The sequence below is a fragment of the Halichoerus grypus genome, chromosome 1 (assembly GCF_964656455.1).
Source record: "Halichoerus grypus chromosome 1, mHalGry1.hap1.1, whole genome shotgun sequence".
Lineage (NCBI taxonomy): Eukaryota > Metazoa > Chordata > Mammalia > Carnivora > Phocidae > Halichoerus > Halichoerus grypus.
In genome coordinates this window covers 146,403,720-146,427,391 of record NC_135712.1, presented here as the reverse complement: position 1 = coordinate 146,427,391, position 23,672 = coordinate 146,403,720, and the positions used below count along the sequence as shown (strand labels likewise).

The 23,672-nt window shown below is 46.6% G+C and overlaps 1 protein-coding gene across 4 annotated transcripts; it reads left to right on the top strand.

The window, feature by feature from the left end:
• Positions 1 to 9,138: 9,138 nt before the first annotated feature.
• On the top strand, positions 9,139 to 19,755 carry ZNF619 (zinc finger protein 619). Of its 4 annotated transcripts, none has more exons than XM_078073262.1 (5): positions 9,139 to 9,323; positions 9,844 to 9,921; positions 14,196 to 14,322; positions 14,885 to 15,001; positions 17,423 to 19,755. In XM_078073262.1, exons 2-5 carry the CDS (start codon positions 9,898 to 9,900, stop codon positions 18,844 to 18,846), a joined length of 1,692 nt encoding a protein of 563 aa, XP_077929388.1. In that variant the 5' UTR covers positions 9,139 to 9,323; positions 9,844 to 9,897; the 3' UTR covers positions 18,847 to 19,755. The 4 variants fall into 4 exon arrangements, with proteins under 4 accessions (XP_077929388.1, XP_035978891.1, XP_035978888.1 ...); XM_036122998.2 differs by having other exon boundaries at positions 9,836 to 9,921; positions 14,888 to 15,001; XM_036122995.2 differs by having other exon boundaries at positions 9,836 to 9,921.
• Positions 19,756 to 23,672: the final 3,917 nt, after the last annotated feature.

The following is a 23,672-nucleotide window of genomic DNA, read 5'->3' as shown; positions in this document are numbered from 1 at the left end:
CACATTCCTCCTTCTGTATGAGTCATTGTTTATTTGAGGCACATTACCAGTCAGTGCACTTGCTGGGTTGAAGATTGCGTGTGTTTTTAATCACTCCTTTGGTAGGTTCTACAAATCTAGTAACCTTGCTCTATCAATTTACTTCTATCAGCACTGAATGAGGACATTCCTGCCTCACAATCATGAACTCCTTTTATCTTACATTTCTGCCAATCCAATGTGAGAAAAGTAGTATGTTACTTTAATTTGCACTTTCCTGGTCCAATATAACACTGATTATCCTAGCTTTACATTCTGTTTAGCCATTAAGGCAGGTCCTTAGAGTTATCTTAAATTTTTTTCCTTTGGGGGGCGCCTGGGTGGCTCAGTTGGTTAAGCGACTGCCTTTGGCTCAGGTCATGATCCTGGAGTCCCTGGATCGAGTCCCGCATCGGGCTCCCTGCTCGGCAGGGAGTCTGCTTCTCCCTCTGACCCTCCCCCCCATGTGCTTTCTCTCTCTCTCATTCTCTCTCTCTCAAATAAATAAATAAAATCTTAAAAAAAAATTTTTTATTTTCCTTTGGTAAACTTACACATTTTCAGTTTCAGATAAAATTTATCTTTTTTAAAAAGATTTATCCATTCATTTTAGAGAGGGAGAGGGAGAGCGTGCGTGCGTGCGAGTGGGGTGAGGGGCAGAGGAAAAGAATTTCAAGCAGACTCCCTGTTGAGCGCAGAGCCACTGCAGGGCTTGGTCCCATGACCCATGAGATCATGACCTGAGCCAAAATCAAGAGTTGGAAGCTCAACCCACTGAGCCACCCAGATGCCCCTCACTTTCAGATAAATTGCTTGTCGAGTTACTTAAGTCCTATTGGGATTTTAGGATTGCATTGCATTTATAGATCTGTTGGGGGTGGGGGCATGCCACATCTTTGCAATACTGACTTCCATCCAAGAACATGGTATATCTCCAATTACTCAGGTCTTATATGCTTTGTATATATCTCAGTTTTTCCTCGTAATTTTGAACTAGAGCCTTTCTAAATTGGGCATTAATGTATATAAAAGGGCTATGAATTTTTTATGTGTCCACACTGCTGACCTTCTTACTAGTTCTAATAGTTTTTTTTTAAGTTGGTTTTCTTGGATTCTTATTGACTTTTTTAAAAGTAATCTCTAGGGGCGCCTGGATGGCTCAGTCGTTAAGCGTCTGCCTTCGGCTCAGGTCATGATCCCGGGGTCCTGGGATCGAGCCCCGCATCGGGCTCCCTGCTCAGTGGGGAGCCTGCTTCTCCCTCTCCCACTCCCCCTGCTTGTGTTCCCTCTCTAGCTGTCTCTCTCTCTCTGTCAAATAAAAAGAATCTTTGAAAAAGAAAAAATAAATAAATAAAAATAAAAGTAATCTCTATGCCCAATGTGGGACTCAAACTCACACCCCTGAGATCAAGAGTTGCATGCTCTACCGACCTAGCCAGCCAGGTGCCCTTAATGGATTATTTATGCAGATGATCATGTAGACAGCTTCTCTCATAATAAAATAGCACTCTACCTCAGTAGGTAAAGTTAGTCCCAGAAAATAGATCCTTAGATGTTTTAATGGATAAACACTGCAACTTCTTTAAAGGGTATATTCTTGCCAGTCCTTCAAATAGATGTCTTGAAGATTACCATCCCTGACAAGTACCGCAAAGTCTTACCTCAGATACCTGAGTGTTACAAGGCCCTCAAGACCATTTTTGGAATGAGCCTCATTCTATACTTCTGTATAAAACAAATCCTGTAATTGTGGTGAGCTAAGGAATAGAAGTCTGTATCAATTCTGGTAATAGTTAATCCTGATTATAGTTATATCAATCCTACTAATTGTTACTCAAATAGTTATTTAAATGATTTAAATTCTTCGTATTGGATATTTTTGGCTATTTGATTTTGAGAGAGTTGTGTTAAAACTCCATTTATAAGTATGGATGTGTTAATTATATTTCTATCAGGTTTTTGCCTTACATATATTAAAATGATGTTAGAGACATAAAGATCAGTTGTAATTAGACCTTGATGTGGATTAGCTTTTTTTCCAATACAAGTGTCTCTCTTTTAATACTTTCTTCCTCGAATTGTTTTTTTCAGGCATTAATATTGTAATACCTGCTTTCATTTTGTCAGCAATCATTTGATAGATCTTTTTCTACCCTTTCATTTTCAGTGTCACCGTGTCATTTTTATTATTTCTGCTGTGTCACGTGTAAATCTATTACAACTGTTTTTTAATCCAATCTGAGTCTCTCCATACATCAGTGCAAGCCATTTATGTGCACTGCATTTCATCACCCTATAATTGGACTTCTGTCATCTCTGTTTTCCACCTGCCGACCTCTGGTGTATTACCCCTCCTCCCCTACATTTCCACCCCTTGTTTCTTGAATTGGTTTGGAAGTCGCATACCTTCTATTTCTGTTACTGTTCATCACAGAATTAAACCAATATCTGTATCTTTTACCCACCCTCGCTGAACAATATTTAAAGAGGCAACGTGGGGCACCTGGGTGGCTCAGTTGGTTAAGCAGCCTATTCTTGATCTCGGCTCAGCTCTTGATCTCAGGGTTGAGTTCAAGCCCCACATGGGACTCCATGCTGGGTGTGGAGCCTACTTAAATACATACATACATACATACATACATACATACATACATACATAAATAAAATAAATAGGCAACACGTATTTGGTTTAATATCCTTTACTAATTGCTTGGTTTACCACCACTGCTTCTGTCCCACCTCTTCCTCTTAGATTCATGCATTTATTTTTTTTATTTTCATAGACTGCATCCTCCAGTATTTCTTTCAGTTAGCATTCATGAGTGATGAACTTTCTGAATACTTGCTTGTCTGAAAATATTCTTATTTTCCTTTATATATATGAAATATTTTTTATTACAACATTTCTGATAGCAAACATGCGGGTTTTTTCCCCAAATCAGCCAATTTTCTAACTCTCTGAGCACCAACTGGGTGTCCTACAAATTAGTTTAGTTCTTTTTTTTTAAGTAGGCTCTATGCCCAGCATGGAGCCCAGCTTGGGGCTTGAACTCACGATCCTGAGATCAAGACCTGAGCTGAGACCAAGAGTTGGACGCTTAACTGACTGAGCCACCCAGGTGTCCCAAAATCAATTTAGTTCTGGCACTGCCAGAGTTAGGGTCAGACCCCACAGCTTAAGGGGTCTGCCCCACTTCAGATGCTGAACGCCAAGTCCCAGGCCTCCTGCACTTCTGACTACCCAGCTATATATCGGAGTTCCCATGACCCCTTCCTCAGGTTTGATAACTTAGGAATGGCTTGCAGAACTCAGGAAAACACTTTACTTACTATTAGCAGCTTATTATAGGGATACGACTCAGGAGCAGCCAAATGGAAGAAGTGCATAGGGTAAGGTGTGAGGGAAAGGGCAAGGAGTGTACATGCCCTCTCCAGCTCATCACCTTCCCAGCACCTTGATGTGTTCACCAGCCTGGAAGCTCTCTGAACCCCCCAACCCATTAGTGTTTTTTGGGGGGGGTTAAGATTTTATTTATTTATTTGACAGAGAGAGAGGGACAGCAAGAGAGGGAACACAAGCAGGGGGAGTGGGAGAGCTAAGCAGGGAGCCCGATGCGGGGCTCGATCCCAGGACCCTGGGATCATGACCTGAGCTGAAGGAGACGCTTAAGGATGGAGCCACCCAGGCACCCCACCCATTAGTGTTTTTAATGGAGGGTCATTATGTAGGCATAATTGATTGAATCATTGACCACTGGTCATCAACTCAATCTCCAGCCCCTCTCCACTCCAGGGGATGGGGGTGAAAGTTCTAGTCACATGGTTGGTTCCTCTGGCGACCAGCCCCTCCCTATTCCTGAAGCTCTTTAGGACCCCCAGCCACCAGTCTCCATTAGCATACAAAATGACACTCTTACTACCCCCAGAGATTCAAAGGGTTTTAGAAGCTTCCTGTGTTGGGAACCAGGGAGAAAGATGAAATGTTATAACAAAAGATGTTCCCACCATCCCTATCACTGAAGAAATAACAAAGGTTTTAGGAATTCTATGCCAGAAACTGGGGAAGAAGCCCAAATAAATATTTCTTTATATCACAATATTACATTTTATGTCTGTGTAATAGTTTAGCTCTTTAGAGTTTTAGATTCAAAATGATTTTCCTTTAGAACTTTGTAGAACATCCTCCAGTGCCCTTACTTGATCTTACTATGGACTAAGTACTGTTGGTAAAAGCAGGTTCGGGAACCAGAATTTGTTCACTTCTTTGTTCCAGCCACTTTACACAAGTCTCATTTCCTTTTCACAACGTTCCTATTTTCAGAAGAAGCTAAGAGGTGAAAAAAGTTCATTCACTTAGTAAATATTTTTGGAGTGCCTACTAAAAGAGCTCACAGTCTACTCAGAAGAATGACACTGAGAAAGCCGATGTCAACAGTGTAGTAAGCACCGTTACCGGGGTAAGCGTGGGGAACCTGGAAGATCATCACCTAGGACATCAGAAAAGACTTCTTTGGGATGTGTGGATGGCTGTTAGTTAAGCGTCTGCCTTCAGCCCAGGTCATGATCCCAGAGTCCTGGGATCCAGCCCCGCATCGGGCTGCATCAGGCCGCATCTGGCTCGGTGCTCAGCGGGGAACCTGCTTTTCCCTCTTACTCTGTAGCTCCCCCTGCTTCTGTACTCTCTCTCTCTGTCAAATAAATAAATAAAATCTTAAAAAAAAAAAAAAGACTTTTCAAGTGACAGCTATTCTATTTTTTTCCCAAAATTTTTATTTAAATTCTGGGTAGTTAACATACAGTGCAATATTGGTTTCAGGAGTAGAATTCAGTGATTCCTCACTTATATACAACACCCAACCCAGTGCTCATCACAAGTGCCCTCCTTAATCCCTATCACTCATCTACCCCATCCCCCACCCACCTCCCTCCATCAACCCTGGGTTTGTTCTCCATCGTCAAGAATCTCTTATGGCTTGCTTCCCTCTCCTTCTTCCCCCCTTCCCATATGTTCACCTGTTTTGTTTCTTAAATTCCACATATGTATGAAATCATATAGTATTTGTCTTTCTCTGACTTATTTCACTTAGCATAATGCACTCTAGCTCCATCCACGTCATTGCAAATGCAAGATTTCATTCTTTTTGATGGCTGAGTAATATTCCATTGTATATATATGCCATGTCTTTTTTTTAAATTTGTTATTGTTATTTTAATCACCATACGTTACATCATTAGTTTTTGATGTAGCGTTCCATGATTCATTGTTTCTGCATAACACCCAGTTGCTCCATGCAGAGCATGCCCTCTTTAATACCCGTCACCAGGCTAACCCATTCTCCCACCCCCCTCCCCTCTAGAACCCTCAGTTTGTTTCTCAGAGTCCATAGTCTCTCATGGTTCGTCTCCCCCTCCGATTCCCCCCCCTTCATTCTTCCCCTCCTGCTATCTTCTTTTTTTTTTTTCTTAACATATATTGCATTATTTGTTTCAGAGGTACAGATCTGTGATTCAACAGTCTTGCACAATTCACAGAGCTCACCATAGCACAGACCCTCCCCAAGGTCTATCACCCAGCCACCCCATCCCTCCCACCCACCCCCACTCCAGGAACCCTCAGTTTGTTTCCTGAGATTAAGAATTCTTCATATCAGTGAGGTCCATATGATACATGTCTTTCTCTGATTGACTTATTTCACTCAGCATAACACCCTCCAGTTCCATCCACGTTGTTGCAAATGTATGCCATGTCTTCTTTATCCATTCATCAGTTGATGGACATTTGGGCTCCTTCCATAGTTTGGCTATTGTTGACAAGGCTGCTATAAACATCAGGGTGCATATGCCCCTTCGAATCTGTATTTTTGTATTCTTTGTGTAAATACGTAGTAGTGCAATTGCTGGGTCGTAGGGTAGGTCTATTTTTAACTTTTTGAGGAACCTCCTACTGTTCTCCAGAGTGGCTGTACCAATTTGCATTCCCACCAAGAGTTTAAGAGGGTTCCCCTTTCTCTGCATCCTCGCCAATATCTGTTGTTTCCTGAGTTGTTCATTTAAGTCATCTGGACAGGTGTGAGGTGGTATCTCATTGTGGTTTTGATTTGCATTTCCTTGATGATGAGCAATGTTGAGCATCTTTTCATGTGTCTGTTAGCCATCTGGATGTTTTCTTTGGAAAAATGTCTATTCATGTCTTCTGCCCATTTCTTAACTGGATTATTTGTTTTTTGGGTGTTGAGCTTGATAAGTTCTTTATAGATTTTTGGATACTAGCCCTTTATCTGATATGTCATTTGCAAATATCTTCTCCCATTCTGTAGGCTGCCTTTTAGTTTTGTTGACTGCTTCCTTTGCTGTGCAGAAGCTTTTTATCTTAATGAAGTCCCAATAGTTCATTTTTGCTTTGGTTTCCCTTGCCTCCAGCAAGGTGCCTAGTAAGAAGTTGCTGTGGCCGAGGACGAAGAGGTTGCTGCCTGTGTTCACCTCTAGTATTTGATGGTTTCCTGTCTCACATGTAGTTCTTTCATCCATTTTGAATTTATTTTTGTGTATGGTATAAGAAGGTAGTCCAGCTTCATTCTTCTGTGTGTTGCTGTCCAGTTTTCTCCACACTGTTTGTTGAAGAGACTTTTTTCCATTGAATATTTTTTCCTGCTTTGTCAGATAAGTTGACCATAGAGTTGTGGGTCCAGTTCTGGGTTTTCTATTCTGTTCCATTGATCTATGTGTCTGTTTTTGTGCCAGTACCATACTGTCTTGATGACTACAGCTTTGTAATATAGCCTGAAGTCTGGAATCGTGATGCCTCCTGCTTTGCTTTTCTTTTTCAGAACTGCTTTGGCTTTTTGGGGTCTTTTGTGGTTCCATACACATTTTAGGATTGTTTGTTCCAGCTCTGTGAAAAATGCTGGTGGTATTTTTTTTTAAGGATTTTATTTATTTATTTGAGAGAGAGAGCAAACATGAGCAGGGGGAGAGACAGAGGGAGAAGGAGAAGCCGACTCCCTGATAAGGAGGGAGCCCAGCCAGGGCCTGGATCCCAGGACCTTGGGATTTCGACCTAAGCCGAAGTCAGACACGCTTAACAGCCTGAGCCACCCAGGCACCCCTGCTGGTGGTATTTTGATAGGGATTGCATTAAATGTGTAGATTGCTTTGGGTAGTATAGCTTTTTTAACAATGTTTGTTTTTCCAATCCATAAGCATGGAATGTGTTTCCATTTTTGTGTCTTCTTCAGTTTCTTTTGTGAGTTTTCAGAGAACAGATCTTTTACCTCTTTGGTTAAGTTTATTCCTAGGTATCTTCTTATTTTTGGTGCAATTATAAATGGGATCTATTCCTTGATTCCTATTTCTGTTGCTTCATGATTGGTGTATAGAAATGCAACAGATTTCTGTACGTTGATTTTATATCCTGTGACCTTGCTGAATTCATTTATTAGTTCTAGCAATTTTTTGGTGGAGTCTTTTGGGTTTTCTACATAGGGTATCATGTTGCAAGTGACAGCTATTCTAGAATCTGAAGGTTTAGGGACAATATCTGCAAAATCAGATACTTCTGAAGGGTTTTTAAAAGCAGAACTGTGCCATGCCCAGATTCATATCTTAGATCACCTTGTCTATCCTGTGGGAAGAAGGGAGCAGAGGGGGCCAGACTGGAGACCAGAACAGTTAGGGGGCTGCTACAGCAATCCAGGTAAGAAGAGATGCAGAGGAAGGGATCAGTTATGACTCCCCCATTGAATGATTTGGTTGGCTGGATGGAGAGTGGTGCTGAATCTATGCTCCATAGGGTTAATGAGGTAAAAGGTCACTAGCAAGACCCCCACTGACCCCCTTTCTTCACAGGAATGTTAACCTTATCTTTTAGAGGCAAACAACAGGAAGAGCTCCAGCTGGCCTAAACCAGCTTGAGCTTGACCCCTGGCTTACATCTGTGCAGATGGACCATGGAGTGGTCATTATAATGTTAAAATTTCCCCCTTCGTTAACATAACACAGAATGCATGTATAGGCATGTTTTCTAAGTACACCTGCGCAACCTTATGCCCACCTTTACGTGTGATGACAAAAGTCCCCTTTCTGAATATTCATCCCAACCTTAAGTAAAAAAGAACCCACTTACCTCCACTGGGGGAGTCACAGCTTTGGAAGTTATTCCCCACGATCTCCTTCTTTGCTGCAAATAAAATTTCCTTCGTGTGACAGCTCCACCTGGTGTAGTCTCTACCTGTAACTCACCAAGGATCAAACTCACCTAGTTGGGTTACAGTGCAGTTTGGGGGAGGAGGAGGGAGGAGGGACAGGGCAACCCTGGAAAGTGGAACAGGAGGGTGAGGGAAGGATGACAAGATCCGTCTGGAACATTTTGAGTTTTAGGTTCCTGTGGATTAGCCAAGTAGAAAGAAACAATGGGCAGGTTGATACACAGGGCTCTAGCTCAAAGGTATCTGCACAACGCCTGGCACGCCTGGCCAATAGGAAACACTGCTGCCGGTGCTATTATTCTATTTGGACTGGAGAAAGAGATATGGGAGTGTGTTTTAGGAAAGTGACAACGACACACAGGAATAACAATGTCCGCAACAACAGAGCTAGAACTTACTCTGACTTACTTATGATGCAGAACCAGAAGTTGTCATTAAGTGCTTTGCACGAGTTGACTCACTCAATTGCTGCACTGAGTTTATGAGTTCGAAACTACTGCCGTTCCCAACTGAGAAACGGAAGCACAAAGTTTCAGTAACTGGCACAGGCCATACAGTGAATACGTGGTGGAGCCGGGATCAGAACGGGGACAGTCAGACCTGGGACTTGGCGACCTCAGGTCACAGTCTCGAAGCCGCTGGACAGAGACTGGGGCTGGGAATTCATTAGGAGAGGAAGTTACTGCTGGCAAGCGCTGGAGCTCGCACGCAGACCCACGCGGAGTGTGGTGCGGACTCGATGTCCCCGAGTTGCTGCTCTCCGGCTGCGGCGCGGCGCCTCGCACGCGGGGCGGGAGGAAAGCCGGCGCCCGGGCGCAGGTGGCGGGTCTGGCTCGGGACCATGGAGAAGGCCAGCCTCCGGGCTTCCTAGAGCGGCGCGGGTGGGAGCGCCTCCGCTCGCGCTTCCGCCTCGGCTGCGATCTGCGGGAGCGGCCGGGCGTTCGGCGCTCCGCCTCCGCGCGGTGGCGCGCCCCGCACTGTCCCCGAGCTCGGGCGTCGGGGCCCGCAGACGCCGCCCGAGGGGCCCCTGCCCGCAGAGGCGCCATCAACCCTCCTGCCCCGGAGAGCTGGCCTGACGTCCCCCGGCTCGCGGTACTCAGGGTGAGGGCCGGTGACGCGTGGGGTCGCCCGCTTGCCGGGTGGAGTGTGCAGATTCCCGTCGGGTTTCCGGTCAGCATCGCGCCCTGGGACGTCAGGCGTCTTCCCCTTTCCCCTGGGGCCAGATCACCACTTGTATTTTGTCCCGGGGCCCCGTTACCCTACATTTTCTCTAAATGCTCGTTTTGGTCTTTGCCACCTTTGCTGGAACCATTCAGTACAGACTACTTAGTCATTCATTCATAGTGGGCCAGGGATTTTCTTGATTTCTTGCCACAAATCCACTGCAGTTCTTGACTCTTGATATTCTTTCGAGGAATTTTCAGCCTCACCAGGCAGATTTGTAGCATTTACAAAGGAAGCAGATGCAGCACCGCATGAACCACTGGAGAAGGTGCACTGAGAACATCCAGAGTGTCCTAGGAATATTGTTTCCAATGAGAGAGGCACAGAGACTGAGGGGAAAGAGGTGGGGAACGAGGCAGGGTCAGCCTCATTGTGATTCTCTCTCTTAGCTCCACAGGTTCTTGCTTTTCCAAACAGAGAGGGCAGTGCATGAAGCCAGGGATCATCAGCCATGCTCCAGACAGTGTGGTCCCAGGTGAGCTGAGCTTTCTTCCAGCTTTCCACATTCAAAAGAGATACGATTGATGACTATAGGAATAGTAGCCTGGCCTGACCAGTCCCATGCTTAGCGTTGCATCCATCAGTAGAGTATGGCAGAGGAGTATGTTAGGGGAGGTGATGAGGGTGAGTAGGTAAACTTGGGAGGATCAGGTCGGTTGGGAAAGAAGGAAGCACCAGCTAAGAAACTCTCCTAAAAAGTGAGAGTCTACGTCCATGCAGACTGTGGACCATGAATGTACGGTTCACAGATGAGCAGCTTTGGCATCACTAAGGGGGTTGCTAGAAAGGTAGAGTCTCAGGCCCCAACCCAGATCTCCAGAATCAGAATCTACACTTGTACAATATCTGGGGAACAAATGGGCAAGTTAAAATTTGGGGTGTGCTAGTGTGCCTCGCACCATACAGAGGAAGGCCACCTCCTGCATTTAAACAGTCATTCCCACAGGAGGAGTTTGCCCTGCAGATCACAAAGTCAGGGTACAGTGAAGCCACCACTGGGGAGCCTTTGGAGAGAGTGGATTGACGAGGGAGGTGGATTCCTGCTGAGTTTGGAGCTGATGCCGGTGCCTCCGGCCCTTTGCATAGATTACAGCTTAATCTCTGCGAAAGCCTCTATCCTTTGTTGGCACAAATTCATGCAGCACTGGAAGCAGTTGTCCTTCCAGAATTTTCCTGGCACTAGAGGATGCTTGCATTGAATTTTTCTCCAGCATCCTAGATCAGGGAATGAGAAAGCTGGTGTCTCGTTTATTGGATGTGTCATATAATTAGGAAGCCCTATCCAAGACTTAAGAATAATGTGTATGTAGACATCAGACCATCCACTTCTGTTTCACCACTTAAGTCAAAATTAGTTCCAAGTCAGGAAGTGTTTAAACATCTGTGGGGGCAGTCTGTTCTCTCCTGGTGCTTTGCGTGGGGTATAGTAGTCACTCAGGATTGGCTTCCAGTAAGGAAACCCCAAGGGACAGTGGTTTAAACGAGATAGAGGCTCTCATGCAAGAGAGGTAGGGGAGAGGCAGTCCAGGGACATTGTGGCAGTGTTACCCCACACTGGGCTCTTTTTCTGCTTCACCATCCTAGCACTGGCTTTCATGCTCAAGGCTGCTTCATACTGCTTGATCTCCAGCTATCGTGTGCATTCCAGATAGAAGAGGAGATGACAAAAAAGGCGAACCTCTCATCAGTTTGCACTCTTTCAGGAACCTTCCCAGAGAGTCCCCAACAGTTTTTGTACTTGTGTTTCATTGACCTCACTTAGTTGCCAGAGCTGGGGGCAGCCCCAAGTAAAATTAGGATTCTATTATTAAAAAAGAAAGGGAGGGGGAAAAAATATGCACATATATGTTTAGACAATTGTCAGTCTTTTTTTTTTCCTAAAGATTTATTTATTTGAGTGTGAAGGCGGGGAGGGAGACAGAGGGAAAGAGAGAGAGAATTCTCAAGCAGACTCCCCACTGAGCGCAGAGCCCGACATGGGGCTCGATCCCCACACCCTGGGATCATGACCTGAGCCAAAATCTAGAGTCAGTTGCTTAACCCACTGAGCCACCCAGGCGTCCCTAGACAACTGTCAGTCTTATCTACGATCTCTATGAGAAATGTTCCCCTAATCTCATCTGTACTTTTAAGTGCTGAGATTTATACAACACCGTGTGCCAGGTGTTGTTTTAGTTCTTTACACATATTAACTCATTCCACCCTTACAAGAGCCTTATAAAATAGGTACTCCTACTATCCTAGTTTTCCAAATGGGGAAACTGAGGCAAAAGAGTTTGGGTATCTCATCCAAGGTCACACAGCTGATGGTTATCAGAAATAGAATCTTATTTATTTATTTTACAGATAGAGACATAGCAAGAGAGGGAACACAAGCAAGGGGAGTGGGAGAGGGAGAAGCAGGCTTCCCGCCGAGCAGGGAGCCCGATGCAGGGCTCGATCCCAGGACCCTGGGGTCAGGACCTGAGCCGAAGGCAGACGCTTAACGACTGAGCTACTCAGGTGCCCCTCAGAGATAGAATTTGAGCCTAGGGAGTCTGACCCTAGAGCTGAGTTTGTCAACCGCAGCACTGTTTACATTTTGGGCCAGATAATTCTTTGTTGTAGGGGGCTGTCCTGTGTGTTGTACGATGATTAGCAGCATCCCTGGCCTCTACCCACTAGATGCCAGTAGCACCCCCACACCCCATGGTTGTGACAACTAAAAACGTCTCCAGGGGTCCTGGGATCGAGTCCCACACTGGGCTCTGCACTCAGCGTGGAGTCTGCTTCTCCCTCTCCCTCTGCCCCTCCTTCCCCCACTTGTGCGTGCACTCTCTCTCTCTCTCTCAAATAAATAAATAAATCTTAAAAAAAAAAAAAGAGTCCCCAGACAGTGAGGGCCCTATGTCTCCTGGTGGGCATTTCCCCATTGAGAAGCACTGCTCTGAAGCCCGTGCTCTTTGCCCCGTGCTGCACTATCTCGGAACACACTTCCTCTGTAGGGGAATCAAGAGCCCCGCTTCATCATGGAGAAGGAGTAAGTGCTAGCAAAGGACAGAAGCAGAGTGATCAGAGGTGGAGCAGGAAGTTGAGAAGCTGAATGTTGTAGAAAACAAGGAGCAAGGAATGCATTGATAATTACAGGGGTGCCTCAGAGGTGTGGAGGGGTAGAAGCCATGATATGAGGAAGGAAGGTCCATGTTCCCAGCTGTTGGCTCTGAAGGAAGACAGAAGGTTGGTTAACATTCGGGGGCAATGAACTATCTATTGTGCACTGTCCAGGAAGGTAGCCACTAGCTATATGTGCCTGTTTAGAATTAAAGTTAATTAAAATGAGAAATTCAGTTCCTCAGTCATACGAGCCACATTTAAACTTCCTGGTCAAGGTGATACCTGATTTCTTCAGTGTATAGTTACTATCTTTCCTTGCAACTGATCAGAAATCAATGGGGAGACATTTACGATTATGCAAGTATCCTGCTCCTGGTGGAAATTTCCTCCTCAATGTAGCATCCATGGGTGATTCTTGCCTGAACCAATCTTTACCATGATGGCTGCAATCCTATATAGTACGTCTGTAGTTGTATGTCTTCCCCCCGGCAGACACTAGGCACAGAGAGGTTGTTGATGTGACAGACTGGGGTAGAGTTCACTGTCAGTCAAGGAGAGATGGTATAGTGGGGCGCCTGGGTGGCTCAGTCGTTAAGCGTCTGCCTTCGGCTCAGGTCATGATCCCAGGGTCCTGGGATCAAGCCCCATATCGGGCTTCCTGCTCGGTGGGGAGCCTGCTTCTTCCTCTCCCACTCCCCCTGCTTGTGTTCCCTCTCTCTCGCTGTGCCTCTCTGTCAAATAAATAAAATCTTTAAAATAAAAAAAATTAAAAAAAAGGAGAGATGGTATAGTGCCACTCACTTGAATAGTGGTTGGTTCACTTTGAAATGTTTGCTTCCTTATACAACCTAGCGATACTCAGATAAAGAGGACTCCCTTTTGTCTATTTCAAAGTGCTTAACATCACTGATTCCCATCATCTGTAATAGGGCATAATAATTTTTACATCGCGTGTGTGTTCTGATGATTGAGTGAATTGATGTAAAAGTAGTTGACACAGGACAAGGGATGGTTTCCTTCTCCCCTGAGAAGGTGGAAGTGGCCCCATCAGGAGCAGGGAGACACACCTGGTACAGAGGGCAGTGTTGGCAGGTCGGACGGAGCTTAGGTGATCTGGGGGCAGGTGCCTGCTCAGGGATGAAGACTGCCATCCTGTCCCTGGAGTCGGGTGTTAGAGGAGGCGACGACACTGCACGTTGCCTTCAAGAGACAGCCAGCTCTCTGATAAGGTAAGATGGCAGAAAGAGGGAGGACCAACCAGAGTGGAAGGAACTCTGTGCCCGTGGAATTTTTCCTCTGTCTATAAAAACGCATGGAGGGGGGACACCAGAGAGAAACCAAGTGGATGGAGTGGATGGATTCAGGGTGAATGATAGATGCTATGGTCATATGAGAAGACATGCTGGAAAGATCGACCCAGCTCATGGAACCAGACATGGGGTTGATGTGACCACCAGGCAGGGGCGCCTCAGAGGTGTGCATGTTGAAAATGTGCTGAGGGCTGTCTCCGACTGGGGTACGGTTGTGGCTGTCCTTGCCAGTACAAGCCTCCCGAGGGGCTCGGAGCCATGGACTCCAGTAGAGTCAGCCCTTCCCTGGAGTTCAGGCCCCTCCTTAGCCCTCACACAGGGCTTGAGCAGGTGCCTATTGTTTCAGGAGCCAGTGACCTTTGAGGATGTGGCCGTGTACTTCACCCAGAATCAGTGGGCCAGCCTGGACCCCATGCAGAGGGCCCTGTACCTAGAGGTGATGCTGGAGAATTATGCAAACATAACTTCCTTGGGTAAGTCCTTCCTTGTCCCTGAACCAGCTCTGCCCTAAGGGCCCCTGGCTTCCTCCTTGGTGGATCTGGGGTCTCTCATATCCCCAGGACTGGTGCACCATGAGCCGAGCTCTCTAATCCCCTGTTTTGGGAGTAGCTAATGGAGAAAGATCTAGGCTCACTTTGGTTTTCAGCAGGATTTGCCTCTTCCCTGTTTCCTGATGGGGACTCTCCTGAGAGGGGTTTTTGCTCTGGGCACAGACAGCTGAGAGGGTTCCTGGATCCTCCACTCTTCCAGTTCCCTGGAGTCCTGGGCTCCATCTGTCCTGTGTGAGAGTCTCCTAGGACCCCCTGTACACACCTCTAATGACAGTAGGAACTGTCTGTCTTCTCTGATAGAGCCCAGAGTAAGCCTCCTCTTGAGCAAAACAATTTGAGCCTTCCTTAGAACCCCAGATTCTTTCCACACTGAGCTCACTTAGTGTCCTGGGATGTCAAATTGTTCACCTGGCAAAGCAGAGGGTGGGCTGAGGGGGCAGCAGAGACTCTCCTCAGCTTCCTGTTCCTTTTCTTTCTCCTTCAGCAGCATTGCCATTCCCCAAACCAGATCTGATACTCCAGCTGGAGCAAGGGGAAGCACCATGGGACCTGCACCCCTGGACACCCCTTGAGGGAGAGGCCCTGGGAGGTGTCCACACAGGTAAGCAGGAGAACTTACCACCTTCCTCTTTGCCTTGGCCTCCTCTTGTCTTTTAATGATTCAACATGAAAAAGGTTTTGCTTCTGTCATACCAGTTCTTAGGATGAAGATGTTCACTCTCATTCAGAAAAGTGAGCCTTGATAGAGCTTCAGCTCCATACTGAAAAGACCCATCGAAACGTTCATTTTCTGTTATTTTTCTTTCTTTTTTTTTTAAAATATTTTATTTATTTATTTGACAGAAAGAGACACAGCGAGCGACGGAACACAAGCAGGGGGAGTGGGAGAGGCAGAAGCAGGCTTCCCGCAGAGCGGGGAGCCAGATGCAGGGCTTGATCCCAGGCCACTGGGATCATGACCTGCGCTGAAGGCAGACGCTTAACGACTGAGCCACCCAGGCGCCCCTTCTGTTATTTTTCTTTGCAAACCTAGAGGATTTCAAAAATGCATAGTGAAAATAGGCTTTTGGGGGTCAATTTAGGAATATAAACACAATGTAGTAAGAGCTTGTTTCTTATTTTTAAAGATTTATGTATGTATGTATGTATGTATTTATTTATTTATTATTTGAGAGAGAGAGAAGGGGGGAGGGGCAGAGGGAGAGACAGTCTTTAGCAGACTCTGCACTGAGCACGGAGCCTGATGCGGGGCTTGATCCCATGACCCCAAGATCATGACTGGAGCTGAAACCAAGAGTTGATGCTCAACCAGCTGAGCCACACAGCACCCCAGAGCTTGTTTCTGTAAGAACATTTTATGTATGTGGGTGTATGAAACTGTACATGGGAAGAGAGTTTTTATGAATTCCTAAACACTATCAATTAGCTTTTGAAAGAAAGCCTCTTTAATTATTGGGAACGAATGGTTTCCTTTTCTGAAAGGTACAGAATTGAGGTGAATGAGAACCATCCAGAGATTGGGTGTTTAGCCTTCTCATTCAGTTGGCCCTGTTCTCATGCTCTCTCCATCCCTTATGTTGTTCAGAGTCTTATAAACCAAAGGCTCCTTCCTAATTCTATCCACTTCCGTCCTCGTCAGTGCCTTTGTGCTGACTCAGCACTTCCTGTCATCTTTTTTTTTTTTTAAGATTTTATTTATTTATTTGAGAGAGAGAGCACGAGCAGGGGGAGGGATAGAGGGAGAAGCAGGCTCCCTGCCGAGCAGGGAGCCCAACTCAGGGCTCGATCCCAGGACCCTGAGATCATGACCTGAGCCAAAGGGAGATACTTAACCAACTGAGCCACCTAGCACCCCACCTCCCATCATCTTGATGAGAAACGTTTCCCTGCCGACCACCTGCAGTGATGTTTCCCTTTGCCATAGCTGTGCATGGTCTATTTAGTCTGCCAACGGCTTTAGGCCAGTGCTGTCCAATAGGACACTGTCTAGTGATGGAAATGTTCTATATCTCTGCTGCCCAATATGGTAGCCATTGTCCTCATCAGTTCTTGAACTGTGGCTAGTTCAAACAAGGAACTGAATTTTAAATTATGTTCCATTTTCATTAAATTTAAGTAGCCACATCTCAGTCGGTTAAGTGTCTGCCTTCGGCTCAGGTCATGATCTCAGTCTGGGATCGAGCCCCGCGTCAGGCTCCCTGCTGAGTGGGGAGTCTGCTTCTCCCTCTCCCTCTGACCCTCCCCCTGTTCATGCTCTTGCTCACGCTCTCTCTTTCAAATAAATAAATAAAATCTTTAAACAGCCAAAAAAATAAAAATAAAAAAAATTTAAGTAGCCACAGGTGTCTAGGGGCTGCCTTATGGGCAGTGCAGCTTAAAACAAGTACACGAACAGTCTCCACCTGCCTTTTTAGCTTCTAGATCAGTGGTTTACAATTCCAGTGAGCATCAGAATCTCGTGAGGGGCTTGTTAGAACATGGACTTGCTGGATACCACCCCCAGAGGTTCTAATTCAACAGCACTGGGGTGGGACCCAGGAATTTGCATTACTAGCAGATTCCCAGGTGATGGTGGTCCGGGGACCACACTTTGAGGACTACTGTCCTTGAGAATCTAAAACCATACCTTTTAAACTCTGGATTGCAACTCATCAATGAGTTGTGCTCAGCATTTAAAAATTAGTCTGGGACTCCTGGCTGGCTCAGTGGGTAGAGCATGTGGACTCTTGATCTCAGGGTCATGAGTTTGAGCCCCACATTGGGTATAGAGATTACTTGAGATAAATAAATAAATAAAATTTGAAAAATTATGTAGTTGTGAAAAACCTAGTTCTTCTAATAGAGAAGACTCAGTTAAAAAAAAAAAAAAAAACTAGTCTGGACTACACTAGACTTAAATAGACCAAAATAGTATAAAATCTGCCATAAATGCATCAAAATGCATCACTCTCTCTTTTTTTTTTTTTTAAGTAAACTTTACCTTTCTAGCTTCAGAGCCTCTGTTTTCTTTTTATCATACTAGGTGTTAAAAACAAGACTGAGAGTGAGGAGCAAAGCCCAAGACTAAACATTTCTAAAGACTCAGCGGCCCATAGACTGATGGCGGAGGGGCTGCTCACAGAAGCTCCCCAGCACCCTCACCTTAAGGACAACTTAGGAAGGCCACAGCCGTGTGACGCAGGGGAGAAAACAAACCAAGGAGGTTTCACAGACTTGCTGGTCCAGGACTACAGATCCCCCGTCATCAAAAGGGAGGAGGCAGGCAGGAAGCCAGAAGGAAGCACCGGTGTCAGCACCCACCTCCTGTCAAAGCAGGGCCTCCCTGGAGGACCGGCGTTTTATAAATGTGGTGAGTGTGGCCGATATTTCAGCCAACATTCAGACCTTCTGCAGCATCAGAGGATTCACACTGATGACAAGCCCTACAAGTGCAGAGAGTGTGGGAAAGCCTTCAGGTATAACTCAAAACTCTCCCGACACCAGAAAACCCACACTGGGGAGAAGCCTTACTCGTGTAAGGAGTGTGGACAAGCCTTCGGTCAAAATTCCCACCTCCTTCAGCACCAGAAACTCCACAGTGGAGAGAAGCCCTTCGGATGTCAGGACTGTGGGAAAACCTTCAGCTACAACTCAAAACTCATCCGGCATCAGCGAATCCACACCGGGGAGAAACCCTTTCAGTGTAAGGACTGTGGGAAGGCTTTCCGGTGTAGCTATGACCGAATCGTCCATGAGCGCACCCACACCGGGGAGAAGCCCTACGAGTGTCAGGAGTGCGGGAAAAGTTTCAGTTCAAATTCAGTCCTCATCCAGCACCAGCGCATCCACAGCGGGGAGAAGCCCTACACGTGTCAGGAGTGTGGGAAGGCCTTCCGCCGGAGCTCCGTGTTTCTCCAGCACCAGAGGCTCCACACTGGGGAGAAGCTCTACAAATGCAAAGAGTGCTGGAAAACGTTCAGCTGTAGCTCCCGCTTTACAGTGCACCAGCGCATCCACACCGGGGAGAAGCCCTATGGCTGCCAGGAGTGCGGGAAGGCCTTCAATCAGAAGGTCACCCTGGTCCAGCATCAGCGGCTCCACACCGGGGAGAGGCCTTATGAGTGCAAGGTGTGTGGGAAAGCCTTCAAGTGGAGCGCAAGTTTCATTCAGCACCAGAAGTTGCATGCTCGCAAGAAGGCCACCCAAGTGACAGGGCCAGCCGCGGTTGGGCCCCGCTGCCCCGCTTCTGGCCGCCCCCCTCTGCCTGCCCAGCACGAGCGCTCTGCCCCCTCCGGGCCAGCGGCCGCCTCGTCTTCCCCGCACCCCACGCTCCTTCCTCCCTCCCTGTCTCTCTTTGTGCTGCTCCCCTCATCTGAAATGGCCAGTTCTTCCTCTGTTCAAATAGTGCCTTGCTTTCAGGATCTCACTTCTGCTGGGAGCCTGAATCCTTTGTCCCACTCTCCATGAGCTCCCTCATGTGCTCGACCACCCACCCACCTAGAGTTACCAGTTTCCCCGGGCTCCTGACCATGCCTGTGTTTGTCTTCTGGGCCCGTGGAGTCATTATTGTTTTCCCAACTCCATTTATGTTCTCACACGTAAGAACCATGTTTGACTCCTCTCTTCCATCCCCTGGGTGGGAATGGTAGGAGTTGTCCTTTATGGTGTCCAGTTTGGGCCTGTATCCATCAGTCTGCACCTGCCTTCTCTACTAGACTTGGTAGAGTTTACAGAACACTTTGGGGCTTAGGGGTATGGCATTCCAATGACATGGCCTGTTGTGATTCAAGAAATATGGGAGGAGGTAAGCAGAGAAAGTATCCAGTGATGGCTTTCAGGAATTAAGGAGGGCCATTTGGTGGGCCAGTAGCAAGGCTCACCATGTGGAATCGGAGCCCAGGACTTCTTATTACCTCGATAATGACCATGATGAGGATCCTGTGTAACTAAGCAAGAGACCAAGGAAATAACCAGTAAAAAGAATATGAAGTGATGAGTCGGCATTGATAGCAAGAATGTAAAATCATGTCTCTAAACTTGGTTGGAAGGGGATGTGGCTTTTCTGTTTGGGTTCCTTTTCTGTTCCTGTCCACATCCTTGTTTAATTTCAGTGCCCACTCAAACACGTAGGTACGAAAGTGATTTGGGCCCATGCAGTAGAGGGCAGGTGCCTGGGTGTAACCATCTCTCAATACACATGGAGTGAACCTGTTGGCAAGACACTGGCGAGTCTCTGAGGGAGGGAGAGAAATCTGACTCTGACTTGCTGTAGCTCTTGCCTCAGAGAGTTCGTAACTAATCATACACACACTTGGATGTGTTCTCACACCTACTCCACGTCCTCTCTGATTAAATCTGAATTTTTGAGTCCTGGTACTTTTAAGTTAATTTTATAATGAACTACTTTGATAACACCAAGAAGCGTGTAGGGACACTAATCTTTCTTCTTTTAAGATTTTATTTATTTATTTATTTAGAGTGTGCATGAGCTGGGCAGGGTGGGGGGTGTGGCAGGGCAGAGGGAGAGGAAAAGGGAGAATCACAAATCATAAGCAGACTCTGTGCGGAGCGCTAGTCAGATGCAGGGCTCCATCTCATAACCCTGAGATCATTACGTGAGCCGACATCAAGAGTCCCACACTCAACCGACTGTTGAGTGTGGCCCCCTGTTGGTGGGCACTAATCTTACTAGATGTTATGATGCCACTGGTTTGGCCATACTTTCCATCTAGTGGTATGGGCCCTGATCCTTCTCACAATCACTGCTTCAGGACAGTGTAGCAACATGGGAAGGTACTTTAAGTAGTTAAGCAGGAATACAGCACTAAGGAAAAGATATGCACACTGTTATGATAACACCATACAATTATGTCTGCAAGCAAGGGCATAAAGAAATATTTTGGTTTTGGCTTTGGTTAGGCTTATCGAGATACACCTTATAGCCTTTACCCTTTTAAAGTAGACGGTTTGGTGAGTTTTGACAAATGAATACAGTTGTGTAATCAAGATAAAATTTCCATCACCCTCAGCATAGGGAGAAATTTAAATGGTTTGTGGGATGTTGGAGATTTTTCTTTATTTTCTTCCTTGATAAGGTTTGTATAATACGTAGAATTCAGGAGAAGAAAAGGCAGAAACCAAACTTACCTTCCCAGCTATAGTCAGAGCTTCCAGACTGCAAAATGCAAAGATCCCTCACCTAGAATCACTGTTTAGAAAAGCAGTCAAAATGTAGGAAAATGACAATGACTGTGGTTTCTTTGTCATTATTTCTCTCTCACACACACATGAGATATATATAAACATCCTATTTATTTCCCACAAACACCATTCAACAGGGCCTCAGTGTTTCTGGGAGGATTATAGCAAGGAACGGGGTGGGCAGGGTGGTGGTGAGAGGCTCTGAAGCTAGCCAGACTTCAGAAAAGCAGAACTTCTAAATGTAGTTTAAGTTGAGAAGAAAGCAAGGAGTGTAGGGAAAAATAAATATCAGCTCTGGGCTGAAAAATGGCTTTCGATTTCTCACAGCCAATAGATTTATGGGTTTCTGATGATGATGACTGTTACTTTCTTTTATTTCTTCCTTTATTAATTCAACAGGCATGTAGGGTTCCCCCCATTGTCGCACAAATGTGCAATAAAGCCTCCACAACACTTAGTAGGTGCAAAAAGATGAATGATGTGCCATTCTTTTTAATGCAGGGACCAGTGTTGCAAGGTTGTCTGGCACTTAGTAGTCACTCAGATGTTTTTTGACAAGGGTCATGTGTAGCTCACAGAAAGGACAGATGTGTAAAAATAAACTCATACATTACTTAAAATCCAATGTAGAGTTCTTCCAAGAGTTTTATTTTCTCTGAAAGTGAAATGACTGTAGACATACTGACTCCTCCCTCCCTCCCAAACTTACTAGTTTAACACGAGCAAGAGGACTGCCCACTTCCTTCAGGAAAGGGATATGGGTATCATGTTACCGGAATTGTTTAGTTTTGAGACTTTTGCCTTTATCAGTGAGTTGGCTATGTTATTTAGGACCCTTAAAAAATAACAGAAACCTATTTCAATGAATGTAAGTACACTTAATTTTAAGGATTCCTATGTGTAGCCTGGCACCAAGGGCAAGAATGCAGCAGGAGATCTGGAGCCTGGAAAACCCAAGCGGGAATAGCAGGCAGTCTCTGCTCTTTCTCCACTTTTTTTCTTCTTAAAATTTGATTTATTTATTTGAGAGAGAGAATGATAGCAAGAGCAGGGGGGAGAGGGAAAAGCCCCGACGTGGGGCTCGATCCCAGGACCTTGGGATCATGACCTGAGCTGAAGGCAGACAGTTAACTGACTGAGCCACCCAAGCGCTCCTCTTTCTTCACTTCTGATTCCTCTCCCCTCTTCGCAGTGCTGCTTGCTCTGTCCCTAGGCACACAGCAGAGTTTGCCATGGGTTTCATGTTTACAACTCCATCCAGGGAGCAGCCCAAACAATCTTCCAGACTGTGGCACATTCCTGGGAGAGAGAATCTGATCTGCCCAGTTTAGGTGAGGTGTTCACTTGTCTACTCTCCCCTGGCTGAGGGGTTAGATCACATAGTGTGAATGAGGCTGCTGGGGTCCCACTCTGGTAAGGGGGAGTTAACTGGGCTGATAAGACACCCAAAAGGTATCTTGCGGACTTCTGAGATCACAACCTTTCTCTTGTTTCTATTATTCCAGGTCTCCTGGCAACTAAGATAACTGAGGAGAAGCTTCAGGTATTTTTTTCCCAATGCCTGGAAGCTTTTAGGAATTTAGCTTTGACAGCCCTCTGTGGGAGGTGTTGATCATCCTCCATTAATGTTTCTTGGTTCACAGTAAGCTCTCAGTCTGTGCATTCAGATCTTTTGTTGATGACTTGTGACTGGCTAGTCTTCAGGTGGAAGAGCTGGTGGGGTTATGGAAAGTGAGGTTATGGTCCCCTCTGATTTCCATATGCTCTGTTTGGGGTAAACAGGCATTTCTGGCCATGGGTTGAATGAGGGTAAATCTCTGTGGCTCTTGGAACTTTTTCTTTGGGGTCTTTGTATATAGCCCACTCAGCAGCTGCAAGGCTGGTTCCCTGGTTAGAGCTCTCCATCTGGTTCATTTCTTGTTATAGTTCTTAATTTTCCTTGTTTTTCCACAGCCACTCCAACATGGAAGTTGGCTGGTGATAAAAACAATATGGCTGCATGATTTCTCCTTTAATCTAGCTAGCACTGCCATGTCTCCCGAAGTAATAGGCCTCCAGCAGGTACTCCTTCCATCTCCCTTAACCGATCCTACCCTAGTCCTCATCCCCTGAAGCTGAGATTTCTAAGTAGCACCGTCAGAGAGCTCATTGTGTACACTCTCTGTATCCTTTACTGTAACAGAGATCGGCATGCGGTGGGCAGACCTCCTCCTACAGTCGTCTAAACTGTAATGTGCTCAGCTGTCCTCAGTGTTTATAGTGTGAAATCTGGCTAATTCTCTAGTTTCCGGCCTCGTCCTCAGGTTAGCACTCAGTATGTCAAGTCTGGCCCTATTAAGACCTCAGAGCTTGGACCACAGACTCCACACTATCATTTTTACCAGTCCAGCCCCTGGACTGGGTTCCAGGAATAGTGCGGGCTTAAGAGATGCAAACAGCTGTCTCCCTGTATGACGTGCCCTGCAGGCCAAGAAGTCTGGCTTTTCCATCACAGTTGCACGTGGGACCCCCAAACATTTGCGTCGTTCCTGGCCCTGCTGCGGCCCCATCGGCAGCCAGCTGCTGAGGTCTGTGCAGGCAGGGTTGCAACCAGACCGTCGATACCGCCGCTAGACAGCCGCAACACTGACACCTGCTGCGAGAGGGCGCGGCTTTGCAAGCGGGGCGCGGGAGCGTCCTGGACCAGCGCACCACCGAGAGGGAAACCTCCAGGCTTCCTAGAAGGGAAGGCGGGCTCCCGCGGTGCTTCCGGCTCGTCGCTGGTTGGTGGAGCCCGGGCGCTCCCGTGGGAGGGGGACTCGGTTGCGGGTGCTCTGGGTGCCCTAGAGCTGCTGCTCTGAAGCGAGGCTGCTTGGCCCCTGCAAGGTCTGACCAGCCTTGACTTGGAAGTGCCTGGCCGAGGAGGGCCGTTACCTGCTCCGGTGCCCCGGCCGCGGAGCGGGTTCCTTGGTTCTCGTGCGCACCTGCCTCCGGCCCGCCTTCCTATTGCGGCTGGAGGTGTTGGCTGGCGTCGCCTGCTTCCCGGAGGTCCGAGCGGGTCTGCGCCCACTGCCACCCAGAGGCGTACTTGAGCATCTTTTTCCAGCTCTGAT